Genomic DNA, 14,858 nt, shown 5'->3' with positions numbered 1-14,858 from the left:
GTACAGGTACATAATCTATGCATGTGAAAAATGGCCGGCATAATAAAGCCGACATTTTTATAGGTCTGCGGCATTTTCTTGCGTTTTCCTGCATTTTCTTTTATGCTCCCCATTCTCGATGGCTGTTTTATGAGCCTGGCTTGGAATTTTCAACGTGTTTCAACATCTCATTCTCGTGCAGTCGGTGCAATTTTTTTCTTACACCTTTGGTTCGTGACGCGGCAAAGGTGCAGTTTTACTTTTATACGTTTTCCCGGAAAACACACGCTAATACGTCACACAGGTCACGAAACCAATAAATAAGGAAACTACGAATATAAAAACTGAAAACTTCTGGCTGTATATCGATAAGAAAAAATAATTTTAGAAGTAATCGTTCGACGATAATCAGCCGCCAACCGCATATCATGACACACGCACCTAGTTTATTTCACTTTTATCGATGTTTACTTTTCCTGGTAATGAAAACGAATAAGGAATTCGTGTTTTAGTGCTACTTTGAGTCGTGAAACTGTTATAGGGTAGGAAATCAATGGTGGCCATTTTGAAAAAAGTAAGTTTTTGATTTTTTAACCTTAAAATAAGCATATTTTGAGCTTATTTTAGTATTTTAACCTAAAAATATTATGTTTTTTGACAATTTTAAGTATATTTCTATGAAATAAAGGTGTTTTAACCTTAAAATAATAATCAATTTGTATATTTTGAAGTTATTTTAGTATTTTTACCTAAAAGTATTTAGTATTAAGTATTTTTCTATAAAATACAGGTTCTACAACCTTAAAATAATAAAAAAATTGCATATTTTCAGGTTAATTTATGATTTAACTTATAAATATGATATTAAATAATTTTTATTTTTATTTTCTGTCGATATTTTGGATTTTTCTATGAAAATGCAGCCTGAAAATTCGTAAATTCGTAATTTGAGGATAAAATTAGCAACACCTACAGGACAAACTGTGTGCGTCGGTTTTTTTTTTCCTTCAACCGACGTGAGCGCGTATATATATAGCCTTGGCGGCTTGCGTTTCGCGTTCGCGGGGCGGCACGGGCGGCAATTTTGCTTTCGTCAGAATGGATCGAATTCATTCAGTTTCGCCGCAGCCGTCGCCGTCGACGCCGACCCGACCGAGGAGAGAGGCGCAGCAGCAAGCGCAGCCAGCAGCAGAGCTCGGCTCAGTTGCACCGTGCGCTCGCCGCCGCCGCTCGCCGCTCGACTACCTCCTCTCCGCCATTTCCATTTCCGCGAGACTCGAGAGAGCCAGCCGCCATCTCGTACGGATAAACAAAAAAAAAGACACACACACACACATTCATACACACACGAGTCGTATCCTAACCAATCGAAAACAAAAGACTCTCTCGTCGGTGTGTGCTAACAAAAGCTGTTCACTTAAAACAAACAAACAATTAAAACAGAACACGATCGAAGAAGATCATCGTGTGTGTTGTGTGTTGTTGTTGTTGTTGTTGTTATTATTGCGTGTGAGGTGTGTGCAGGTGAAAATCGAATTCTGCACGAATCCGCACTTCAAATCCGCGCATCGTTTTGCGTCGTCCTGCAAGGATCGACGTCGAGGATAATGCTCGTTCACGCCGCGCTACGAAGCCGATGAATGTGAGTACCGCATACATGTATCACACACTTTTCATGCTAACAATCTAATAATTCATTCCTTTCGATTGGCGTCGTGTGTGTGTGTTTTATGCGTCGAATTGAGCGTGCATCGGTTTTTTTCGTCCTGTGACGCCGTGACGCAGTCGCGCCGCGCGTGTGAGTGTCACGGATCCTAACCTCACTTAATACGCCCATTGCAACACCTCAACATCATGACCTACGAAATAGAATTCCTTATTTATTCTTTTAAACACAGCGAAAATAATGAATATTAATGAATTTAATCATAAAATTCCTTTGTTGAGGCAGGTTTTTCCGCCAATGAATAATAAATTCCTCATAAAACAATAAAAACAAAGAAAAATGTTTTTTTATGGATGAAATAAAAAGCAAACACAAAACACAAGCAAAAGTAGTTTATGTCAATAATTACATTCAGTTCCTGTTTTTTTTTCTGTTTTTTTTTGTGTGATGAATTATTCAGATAGTAAAATGAAAATGATTGAAATTTGTTAATTATTTCGTTGAAGGTTTAATCGACGTGCTGGTGTATAAAGATCAGCTGATTTGTGTTTTGTCGTGACGGGTTGTTATTGTCTATTATAGTCGGAGCAGTGTCAAGGTCATGACTAATGCGCGTTGTGTTTAAACGTCGTTTAACGAACAACATTGCAACGCCATTCTATTGTTGTTGTTGTTGCGGGCGACATGTAACGCGTAAAACTAACTGCGTAGGCTACTGCTTTGTAGTTTTATGCGCTTTAATCAATATACCAGCAAAACTAAAGCAGTAAAAAGTTTATTTTTCTTTTAATTAGCGTGTTTTATGTTTTATGTTGAGTTTCACGCAACTTCCGATTTGTTCCAAAACTAGAATTTATTTCTTACGTTTTCTATTACTTTTTGCGCTTGATTCGTATGTAGTTACATTTATTCAGCGTGTTCACGATTAGTTGTTAAGTCAGGGGTGAGTTATTCACACGTTCGGGGCTGAAATTTCCATTGATGATGTCTGCTGACGGCAGTTCCGTGCTGGATTTCGATTTTCCTTTTATTTTCTGTGTGTAGTTGCCACCCCTGCAGTCAGCCGAGAGTCGTGTCAAGGTTTCGACGTTTCGAGCGTCGAACAAAATCGTTACTTACGTGATTTTCGGTCTTGGGAGTACATATTAATGAGGCAGTTAATGTAAGCGTAATAGAAATATATATATAATTTAAATATTAAAGTATTAAAGTTCAAATAGAATGCATTTGCTGTTCTTTTTTATTTTTTTTATAAAAATCAATTCTTTAAATCGATTTGTAGTCAAAACTTGCTTTAAATCGTTCAATATGCAATAGAATAAAGTGGAAATGTTTGCAGTGAATTGGAATTATCATAATTACGGCATTTGTTGCATGACATGTTTCTACATTGTTTCAAATCAATTCTAACTAGAATTTAAATTATCTACGGCGGTTACGTGTCATGATAAACATTTATTGTCGCTTAATATAAATTTCTTTCAAAGTTTTGTTATCAAATATTATTTGTATAATGTACTAGCTCTTGTAAAAATGTAATTTGTTTTTACTCTCTTATTTTAGACATAGTAGGTGTCAATTCTATCAATAAGATTCGCCATTTTATTTTAAAGAAATTAATTATATAATGAATTGCTAATAATGCACTTCAACGCGCCATTTCGGATTCAACTATTTAACTATAACAATGATTGAATCTCAATACCAACTTTTATCCTATAGAAAAGGGTTGTCTTTAGGGTATTCCCGGCAATTATTCGAATTTTTCGCGCCGTAAAAACCATCCTTGAACTTTAACGAACATTTTAATAAAAGAATTGGCAAAATTGGTCCTAGCGTTGTTGAGTTATGCGCTTACCAACAGATTTTGTGATTCATTTTTATATTATAGATTATTCAATTTTTTATCTAAAGTATTTATCAAAATTTGACTAAATTCTATGTTATTTTACCCTAAACTCTCACTTATTTAAAATTAAAACGTACACACGACTAAATGATATATGCATTTACTATATAATGTAACTTAATGCAATAATTTCGGTTGATTGCGTTTGTTGGCGTGTGGCGACAATTTATAAAAGCGCATCAATTCGTCCCTGTTAATATTTATCGTGTTAATGTAATAACTTTCGTTTACGTACGTCCGCAGCTCCTCACAACAATCATTATAGTTATCATTACCATTTGCCATACAAGGCGTTCATTATTTATATTTTTAAAACACATAGTATGCAAGTATACACAGGATACAAGCAAAATTCATCGAAATGTTAATTTATTAATGCCATATTATTTGTTTAAATACTAGGAATAAGCAGTAATAAATTCAGAGAAGTTCTGATTTGCTGATAATTCAAAGTTAGATTGATTCTAGAAATTACACAGTGACTAATCCATCGGAAATAAATTTTATTTGTTAACTTGGTTGCCTATCACAAAGTGAATGCATTGTGAGAATGTGATCTGAATACAATGTGTTCAAATACAATGTGTTATTTATTACTTACATATTTTTAAAAAACTATTTATTACTTCATAAAACATTATATTCTTATCTCAAAAATGTACACATTGTTTTAAACCTTTAAATTCTAACGATTAAACTTGTTTTTGTACATTTTCACACAAAAAAATAATTGCTTTAAAAGTATGGCTACCATGCACCATCCAGTTATTTCCCCGCTCACCTCTCAATAGGCCTGAAAGCCCGAAGTAATTTCACGTCTATAAATAAACTTCACAGTCGTCGTTCACGCGAGTGCAATCAATGAATGGCGGAAGGACGGACGATACGAAACTGATGACATGGTTGCATGATATTATCTATCATAACTCACCACACTTACCACATACATATAACCTAAAAATTGCGTATAGGTTAGAATTTACCTTCATTTTATTATGATATTTCTGGAAGTTAGATCTGTTTTCGTCGATAACGAGCATTTCACGTGATAAATATTTGTTTTACGTTATTTTCGCGTAATATTAGGTCATAATTGGGCAATAATCTTTCGACAATAACGTACAGAATTTTGTTTTGCCGTGTTAAACGGCTTACAATTGGTTAAAATTGACCAGCCTCCATGTGTCAATGAAGCACGTCGTGCTAAACAACAAATGTGGACGACATAAAATTTTCCATCATTTAAATACTCAAATAAACTAATTCTACTTCTAAAAACATATTTTTTGTGTATATTAATTGTAAAATGATGAATTTCACGTCAGCGTGTGTTGCTTATTAAAGTCCAAGACACAACAGACAAATTTAAACAACCGCGCCGTCGGAAATTGCTTGGGATGTGACCATAAAAAATAAAAGTGAATTAACCGCGTCGTGGTCACGGTCACGGTCCACTAAACTTCAATATAATCACCGCCATAAAAACGAACTGGACTTGCCCCAACACAGGACAAAAAACTCATAAAAACAGTTTAAAAATTCGCGCAAGAAGCCGCCGAAAACAAAACGATTTAAAAATAACTCCGCCATTGAATGAAACACTTAAAACTTTGTTGTCCGCCATGTTGCGGTTAAAATTAAACGCAAAGAGTAAATACTCCACTCACTCGGGTTGATTTAAGACAAAGATGTGTTATTTATTGCCGGCGTTGAGAAGATGCTAACGAACTGAATTTATTCCATCATGGCCGACGCGTCGGACGCGCAAAAACGCTGATAAGTGAATGCGAATGCGAGAGTGCATGACCACGACGCACTATAACTTAATTATTCGTACATTCACTCATCAACCCTTAGCTTGAGAGGGTTGCAAGATCTTTACTAACAGTATTACTAATGATTTCAATTAATTTCAACATTTTTTGCATTTCTAAGTTACTTATTGCATTATCTATCACTATAATATAAAAATTAATCGAAAAATCTGTTGGTAAGCGCATAACTCAAAAACGCGTAGACCTATTTGGCTAATTCTTATTTTTAAATGTTTGTTTAAGTTCAAGGATGGTTTTTACGGCGAGAAAAATTTGAATAATTGACGGGAAAACCCTAAAAACAGCCCATTTCTATAGGATTGAGTTGGCATTGAGATTCAATCATAGTTATAGTTAAATAGTTGAATCTGAGATGGCGCGCTGTAGTGCATTATTAGCAAAACTTTATATAATTAATTTCTTTAAAATAAAATTGGAAATCATATTTATAGAATTGACACATATTATGTCTAGAACAAGAGAGTAAAAATAAATTCCATTTTTATAAAACACTACGGGGACGAAGTCGCGGGCAAATGCTAGTTTTTTATATTTTCTTATCATATCAATGAACTATTGTATGTTTATCAATGCGTCTGTTTTGTTGTTACTAATAAACAAGTTTGTTAACTCGATGCATGGCGACAAAGTGCAAGTAGTGTCTCTTTGTGTGTTTGTTTATAAATAGTCTTTCATCAAGTGGCTCCACAAAATGGCCGCCGCTCTCATGTTACTCACTTGAATGCAATTGGGTGTAGCACACAAAGGAATATTGTTTTGTTTATATTTAGTCGGTGATGGCGCTAAGCGGATCGCACTGAATTCGAGTGAGTGAAGTACTAGTTAGTATTGAAGCCTACTGAACAGAGGCAGTTTGCACAGGCGATAATGCACGTCTACGCATCGCGATGTGAATATGAGAGTAATGTGCGAAAAGGCAATGAACCTCGCGGTCTTTGCACGCTCCTTGGAGCAGATTAATATCGGCGGCGTTACAATACGTTGTTGTTAATCAGAGGCGTGCAGACGCCCAGCGTGTATGAAGTGTAGGATTAATCCGATGTGATTAATTCTATGTATTATTGCTGAATGTAAAAGTTTGTTTCAATGTTTCAGTTTTTGTTGTCACGAGTATTGAAAAAGTTAGGGTGACAAGTATGGCGACAAGTTATTATGTTTTTTTTTCTTTTTACGCGTTATTCTTTTATATTTTCTTTAACAATTGACAAATCATACTTTGTTTTTAAAGAAAAATGTTTATTTTAGTGTTTGTAACAAATTTTAGTGGATATTTTTTGTCTCACAATGATTCGCTAGTAAATTTACCTTAAAAGTTAAAAATTTGATATTTAGGCTTTTCCTTATGATGTATTTTGAGTTGCCTAGTTTACCTTACACTTCAATTTATTCGTATTCACTTTTTTGACGTTTGACACTCTTATAAGAAGTATGGGGACTAGATATATTGATTTATTTTTAGTTTTACTCGCTATTCGTTAATATTATCTTTAATATTTGACAAAACTTGCATTATTTTAAAAGAAAAATGTGCATTTTATGTGTTTTAAACATTTTAGTAAATATATTTTATGTTACTATGTTTTGTTACGAAAGTAACCATAAAAGTTAAAATTTTGATACCTAGGCTGCCCTCATAACGTGTTGCGTGTTGCCTACTTTGCCTCACACTTCAATCTATCTCACTTCTTTGACGTTTGACAAGCTTCTAATACCTATAAAACTGTTAAAATTCAGAATAAACAATGAGATAGCTTAATATATATATATATCTCTTCTAGAAGCTGCAACACGCACCTACCGTTTCCATGAATTAAATTTTGCCTGTGAATGTGTGATTAGTGTTTCCGTGACTAACAGATGCCTCGACTCCGCGAGGATCGTCACGTTGCGTACGGTCGCGGCATCGAGAAGTGGTAAGCAGCAAATTCGCGCATTCGCAACGTATTCCTGCACTCCTGCTGCCTCGTGCCCGCTCACACATCGCGCGTCCGCCAACCGAGCTGGTTGTCGTCGTGATAGCTCGCCAGTAGCTAGATTTTCATTCGTTACGTTTTTTATGTTAAACATTAGTTATAAACAAGTTATATTTCTGTGCCAACTTTACACCCGACTACGTTCCTACTAAATACGTATTAATATTTAGTGTTAGTGGCAATTGTTGACATTTATCTTGCTTCTTTTCGCATTGTTTTCCATCGTAGTGATTCAGTTGGCATCATTTTGCATTAATTGTCTCGAGGGCGTGATTGTAATGCGAAACGCAAACAGTTTGCGCGATTGTGAGCAGCAGTGCTACTGCGGTGATGTGTTGTCGCATCGGGACGTGCTGAGCACATTTACACTGAATTCGACGACAGGACAACGTGTTGAGTTGAGCCGCCTCTCGACAAATACAGCCGCGAGTTTGCGTTGAGAGTAAAAGTGGCGAAAACAAAAATTACGCACTGCGTATCAGAAAAACAGGCGTGCAGTGTTTTTATATTTTTTATAAAAACAAAAATTTTGAGTAAGTAAACGTAAAATGTATCATAATTTAATTGTAATTAGTTCTACTTGAAATTTATAACAACAATAATGCATTGCGTTATCAAAAGAGGCTGAGGATTAAGAAAATTAAAATTTTTATGCCTTTTTTAGACATTTTTTTAGATCACTTGTTTCCAGAAACGATAAATTTTAATTTGTAATTCATGAAAATAATTCTATGTTTGTAATTTTCACCATAGCGATTGTTTTTACGACGCTTACTTTGTTATATATGCGATGATCGTATGTGCATATATTTAATCATTGCCAATGTTTATTTAACATACGTCTATTTATAGCTATTTTATTCGCTTGCAACGCTTAAGACCATTCCATTAATTATACAAAACAACTCCATGACAAATGCAACTTTGACCACAAACTGACAAACGCTTACTTTGTTGCAAGTTGCAAGTTGTATTAAATTACTAGCAGAATAACTGCACTTTGCGAGATTAATAAAAAGTGTCTATTATGATTGTATAATAATTAGCATTCGTTTGATTAATTGATTAAACGCGTATGCAGATCATGAGAACCGAGAGCAAATATAATACTTACTAATGGACGTGTTTCTAGGCGCAGACATATTAAAATTAAGCGTTAATTCATTTGACGATTAGACAATTAACACAAACCTGAACAAAGAATCAATTAATATAAAACTATACGTTTTTGGTTAGTTGAATTTACGTAGATATAAAAGTACGTATTTTTTCTCGCATGTTGAATTGTTTAATTGATTCCGGTTGCGCACGATTATATATACACAGAAGCGTTAAGTATTACATTAGGCGAAACATTGAAATGTGCAAATGTTGTTTTAAAAATAGATTTTATATCTTTAAATTCAGCTTGCGTACGTACTAACAGAAACATTTACATTTCAAAAATATTCTGCATCTTTAATTTTTTACTCAATATTCAAAATATTTGCGCCAGCATTTATCCTGGGACGCAGTAATTTAAACTCACGCATGCGCAATACACACAAAAGTTGTTTAAAGTCAATGTATGCAACCAACACTACACGAAATACCAAAATGTTTAATAAGCTTTAATTTAATCAATGCTTTTTCTTTTCTTGTTAGTTCTATCATTGCTTGTCCTTGTAGAAACATGACCAATCTAATAATAAATAAAGTGTGCTCGAATTCGTGTGAAAAAACGTGCGCAGAGCGCAAAGAAAGGTCAATGTTTCGTTGAATCCTCGCCAATGCGAGTGCATCACAGTGCGCATTAAACGCGTCTCGAAATAACCTGACATGATTGAATTTGCATTGTTTAAACACAATGAACTCAATAACTCGCACTTCCTCTCTACTTAAAGCCCAACATGTGTAAGAGATAAAATGTTTAAAATGTAGCGCAGTTAATTCCACATCAATTTTATTTCCTCGGAAAAACTTTTGATCAACACATTAAGTTGTTGCGGTGCTATAAATTAAGTTAATATATAACTTGAGTCAACTCCAGCTAAGTTGTTTATTCCGCGTCGTTAGTGCCGCGTATGACCTTCCTCGGAAACTGAAATCCAAACGTGAAATCTTCCTGTTTGTTATCACTAGCAGGTTAGATAAAGTGAAAAACAAACAATTATCAGTGACGCTCGAATGGGATTTTCACACAAACAATCGACGAATGCTTGAACGAATTTCTTGTTCAACAAGTTAATAAACTGCGTAGCTGCGGACAGATTTAAAATTCAGTTTACATTCCGACCAGATTCAGATCAAACAAATGCAAAACAGCTCATCTAGATGTAGGTCTACGGCAAACATTTGTGACTAGCACGTCATTCGGAAGCGAATGTTTGCAAAACATTCGAATTTTAAGCGAAAACTAATTCAAGACAATTACCGCGGTCATTTTGATTGACATTTTGATGTAGTTACCATCTCTAACGGAGGTTTAATTAACAACGACGCAGCAAGCGCGCAATCGAGCTGATAAAATATCCGGTAGTTACTGGTATCTTCGCGAGCAATGCCAATTTTATCGGCATGGCAATAAACACACATAACTTAATCAACAAAATTAATTTCTTCCATCAACCAATACAAACCGGTTGCAACTGAATGTGTTGTGTGTTTTGCAGGTTGCCAGCGACGGCGTGTGATGGGGGATGGACAATGAACAGCCCCACCAGGAGCTGGTCAAGTGCGTGGTCGTGGGCGACACGGCCGTGGGCAAGACACGCTTGATATGCGCACGCGCATGCAACAAGCAGGTGTCGCTAGCGCAGCTGCTGGCGACACACGTGCCGACGGTATGGGCGATAGATCAGTACCGCATCTACAAGGATGTCCTCGAGCGCAGCTGGGAGGTGGTGGACAATGTGTCCGTCTCGCTGCGCTTGTGGGACACGTTCGGGGATCACGAGAAGGACCGCCGCTTTGCGTACGGCCGCTCAGACGTCGTGCTGTTATGCTTTAGCATCAACAACCCGGTCTCCCTGCGCAACTGCCGCCTGATGTGGTATCCGGAAATCCGACGATTTTGTCCCAGCACACCGGTATTGCTCGTCGGGTGTAAGAATGACCTGCGGTACATGTATCGTGATGAGGCGTATCTGTCTTACTTCCGGGATCGTAGTCCATTTGTGCGGGCGACCCGGAAGTCTGATTTGGTTATGCCGGATGAAGCGAGGGATGTTGCCAGGGAACTGGGGTTGTACTATTATGAAACCTCGGTGTTGACTTATTACGGTGTGAATGAAGTCTTTGAGAATGCGATTAGAGCTGCGTTGATGGCGCGTAGACAGCAGAGGTTCTGGATGACCAACTTGAAGAAAGTTCAAAGACCTTTATTGCAAGCACCTTTCAAACCACCTCCACCACCCAAACCGGAAATTATGGATCCAACTTCGACTTTTGCCGAAAACACCAGGCAGTTGTGGACTGATAGGGCCCACGCGGATGTTTTATTGGTCAGTGGACCTGTTGGGTTCCCAGCGCACAGATTTGTCCTGGCTGCGGCCAGTCCAGCGTTGTACAGGTTACTAACAGCTGATTTGATGGCAAGGAGTACTTCCGATTCCAGTATGGTTAGTTCCCTTGGCGAGTTTGCTGACGACACTGAGTGTTTAGTAAGAGCTGAACAGAAGATGTGCAAAAGAAGGGCTAGTTGTCAAGCGCTGCCATCTTCAGGCAGAGAGTTGGATCCTGCTTTCCATTCTGTCAAAACTGTTGATGGGCAAACCGTCATCACTTTTAGTAAACTAGTTACACCTGGGTCTTTACAACAATGTCTTCAGTTTATGTATACTGGTGCTTTGGATCGGCGTGGGGTAGAAATTCAGGTATTGTCTATTGATGTTTCATCAGGGGATCAATTTAAAGGTGATTTTATTATTTTTTGTAGGAATTGAGAAGGACAGCAGAGTTATTGGAACTTCCCCACTTGGGTTCTCTTCTTTCAAATGAATTCGCCCCAGAATCCCATGAAGAACACCTCAAGCGTCGTTTACAAGATGTCTGCTTGGATCAAGGACTCTTCGCAGATGTAATATTTGAACTGGATGATGGCGGATGCGCAGCGCATAAACCACTACTCGCTAGTCGCTGCGATATGATGAAAGCCATGTTCAGCGGGGACTTTCGTGAAGGTCAGGCGAAGGTGATTGAGTTCCCTGGCGTGCGCGAGTACACCTTCCACAAGCTGTTGTGCTTCCTCTACACCGATGAGGTGCCCGCCGTGGCGGCGGCACGTTGTGTAAATCTAATGGAGCTCGCCAATCGTCTCTGCCTGCCGCGTCTGGTTGCGCTTGTCGAGCGACGCGTGATTGAAGACCTGGAACGGCTGCCGTCCAACGAGGCCATCGAACAGTGCCTCCGGCTGCTGGAGCCTGTCAAGCTGCACAACGCGCACCAACTCGCTGACTTCTGCATGAATCACCTCTGCGTCAACTACAACAAGCTGTGCAGGATGTCGCCGCGCAGCCTGCGCCTGCTCCATCCGGACAACCAGGCCTACCTCATCGAGCACAGGTGGCCGCCGGTGTGGTACCTCAAGGACTACGACTACTACCAGAAGTGTCTCGTCGAGCGCGACAGGGAGCTCAAGCCGGCGCTGAAGAACAGCTCGGGTTGCTTGTGCTTTGCGCGCAAGAGCGAATCGGACCCGGCGCTCTCCACCTCCACCGATAAGCTGTGATGACGCACCACCACCACCACCACACATGACCCCCAACCCCCACCCTAAAAACCAACCTAAGTAACGTTAACGTTAAGGTTATGTCTTCACGCGAGTTATAAACTGTAGCCGTTGAGTTGAAGCTGAAACGAAATGCGCAAGGAAGCAATCAAAATGTTAGAGGAGAAACGCTCATCCGCGATCACTGCTTAAATTTTAATCAAGTCTCATCGATTAGGACCAAACGACTGCATCGCATTACGTCACACTTTCATCGTACATATTACATTTTGTCTATAACCTCAATTATGCGCTGTTTGAATTGATTTCTACGACGGTAAAATATCAATTTGCATCAATTGCATACAATGAACAACTACACCACCAACAACAACAAAACAACAACAAGCACGTCCTCAACAGGAGAATAAAACGTACATACATCACACCTACACTCGCATACACATACACATTTTAAGATAAATGCATTCCTCAATTGCGTCTGTGATAAAAAAACAAAACAACAAACGTGCGCGGTCTCGAAATTGTTGCAACTTGATATCGACATTATAACACAAGAATATACCCACCATTCACAACACATGTATTCATTCACATAACCATTTCTTAGAACTATGTACTAGTAGAAGATAACCTAGAAATCAATTCATGCCATAGCCTGCCTCTAATTCGCATATATGAAGCGTATACACGTGTAAGTTAACAATTAACTACTAATTAACTATTCGCATTATGGTGTAATCTTAACGTCTAATCTAAGCTGTAAGCTGAGAGCGTGGCGCACGCGCATAGCAAAAACTAAAACAGGAAAACAACGGACGATGACGAGTGCGATCAATATATCGATGCATAACATTTAATGCATACAATTATAAACTTCAATTCAACTCTTAACCAATCGTACATTGCGTAGCGTGCGATATAAAAACTACGATTATTATACTCATTGAGGAACAACTCGGATCGGATACCAAACAAAAGTTTTTATATATCAAAATATTAACACACTGAAAAAAGAGAAGAAAGCAGAGTGTGGAAACAGTTGAACAAACAAATATTGCTTGATACGATAGCGTAGTCGGCATAACCTAAATATTTGACACATTTAGTGCCCACCGGTAGCAAGCTTCCTTAATCTGTACTAACCTAAACGTTTGATTTGTCAACTGCAAAACATGAAAAACATGATAAACGAACGATAAACATTTATAATTACTCTACGCTACTATACATAGTGATAAGTAATGTTTGTACTTTAATAATATTATCTATAACGAAAGTGAAACAAACAAAACAAAAAAAAATAACAACAACGTTTTCCGAGCCTCTTTCTCTCTCTTGCACGACTGCACGCCAAAGCAAATGCGCAAGTTTTAAATTGTATAACAACTTAATTAACATCGTTGAAACTATATGATTACGAGGGGTGAAAAGTTATTGACAACATGCGCGCGCATAAATAGTGTTCAGCCATTCCTTAATAAAAGCTAAGAAATGTTTGAGAAACGTTAGGTGATTCAGTTCAGTAGCGAACGTAGCAAGTTGAAAACAGTTTGAGTCGATTGGATTCAATTAATTAACGAACACACGTGTCATAATTATTACCATATGTAACAAAAGTACGATTGTGTTTTGTTACACGATGCGCATTTGATACGTTATGAAACATTACTTGCACTTTTTTTAGGTTAAATTCAAGTTCTTTTTCTGACTAGTGTGACCCTAGGAACAATGAAACAATGTAAAAAAAGAACACTGCCGCCATATTGTAGATAATTTATTTTGTAGCTTTTAAGTTATTGTTTTTGTAGCACGCAAGTAATGTTTACACTTATTAGAACTTACAAGTAATTACAAGTGAACACTACAGTTACATAACCAAACACAGACGATATAGTTTTCTATATAGTTTTATATTTTATTGCAATTACTCGTGTATTAATGAGGTCGGTCCGACAATCGCAAATTTTAGTATCGAAAATGATATAAAATGATTTCCAACACTCGGTATACATAGAGCGGCAACCCAACACACACACATTTATTCGTAGACACAAAAGACAACAAACACATAACCAACAAACTTGTAAGTGGAGTCGAAGGTGGATTGATAAAATGAAAAACGTTCGTTAATTATATCTAGCTAGAAACATTGAAAAGACAAATTGTGAACGTTTGCGGAATTAGGAGGCGAAACTTAGTAGTAAAGTAACGTAAAAGTAAACAAAGAAAAAAACAAAACGTAGCTATGTGAAAATGGCGTCGCGCCGGTAGAGAAACAGATGTGTATGTACCAGGAATGCATTTCATTGATTCACGTGTAAATTTACTCATTACTCTTAACATTTATTCGAATATCGCCGTAGATTTAAACGAAACGACAAAATACACACAATTACAATAGAAAAATGGGCAAACAAATAAACGACAGTCGAGCGATTTACGTAAAATGGCGAATTTGGATAAACCACACCACAAAACATAGGAATAACGCAAATAAATTTGAAAAACTACGCAAAAACAACAAAAAAATGTTAGCTACAATTACAATTAATTTGAAACAAACTCAACAATCATACTATAATGTAATATTATTATTAATTGTGCAATAATTTGCTATTCTATTAATAAACATTTGTATTAACTCAAGCGAATGATACACAACCATACTGTATGTTAAATATTGCTAGAAGCGACATCTGACGGCAGTAACAGGAATTATTGATGTCTGCAAGTTAAAATTATGTTTTCTATTTGAATTTTTGCAGTAATAACTTTTAATATTCTT

At 37.2% G+C, this 14,858-nt stretch overlaps 1 protein-coding gene across 2 annotated transcripts; it reads left to right on the top strand.

Moving 5' to 3' along the window:
* Positions 1-1,096: 1,096 nt before the first annotated feature.
* Positions 1,097-14,719, top strand: RhoBTB (Rho-related BTB domain containing). Of its 2 annotated transcripts, none has more exons than XM_065300062.1 (3): positions 1,097-1,621; positions 10,014-11,216; positions 11,279-14,719. In XM_065300062.1, exons 2-3 carry the CDS (start codon positions 10,041-10,043, stop codon positions 12,068-12,070), a joined length of 1,968 nt encoding a protein of 655 aa, XP_065156134.1. In that variant the 5' UTR covers positions 1,097-1,621; positions 10,014-10,040; the 3' UTR covers positions 12,071-14,719. The 2 variants fall into 2 exon arrangements, with proteins under 2 accessions (XP_065156134.1, XP_065156135.1); XM_065300063.1 differs by lacking the exon at positions 1,097-1,621 and adding an exon at positions 7,357-7,895.
* Positions 14,720-14,858: the final 139 nt, after the last annotated feature.

Source organism: Atheta coriaria, unplaced genomic scaffold (genome assembly GCF_025399875.1).
Source record: "Atheta coriaria isolate IRGN ID8LTWV9N9 unplaced genomic scaffold, Caltech_Dcor_3.1 hic_scaffold_3_pilon, whole genome shotgun sequence".
NCBI classification, from domain to species: Eukaryota; Metazoa; Arthropoda; class Insecta; order Coleoptera; family Staphylinidae; genus Dalotia; species Dalotia coriaria.
This window is presented reverse-complemented; position numbering and strand designations above follow the sequence as displayed.

Bases quoted from the DNA above. Each gene is read 5' to 3' on its own strand.
- RhoBTB (XM_065300062.1), top strand. From the start codon at position 10,041: ATGGACAATGAACAGCCCCACCAGGAGCTGGTCAAGTGCGTGGTCGTG. The intron at 11,217-11,278 runs GTATTGTCTATT...TATTTTTTGTAG, and splicing joins GGCGTGGGGTAGAAATTCAG to GAATTGAGAAGGACAGCAGA.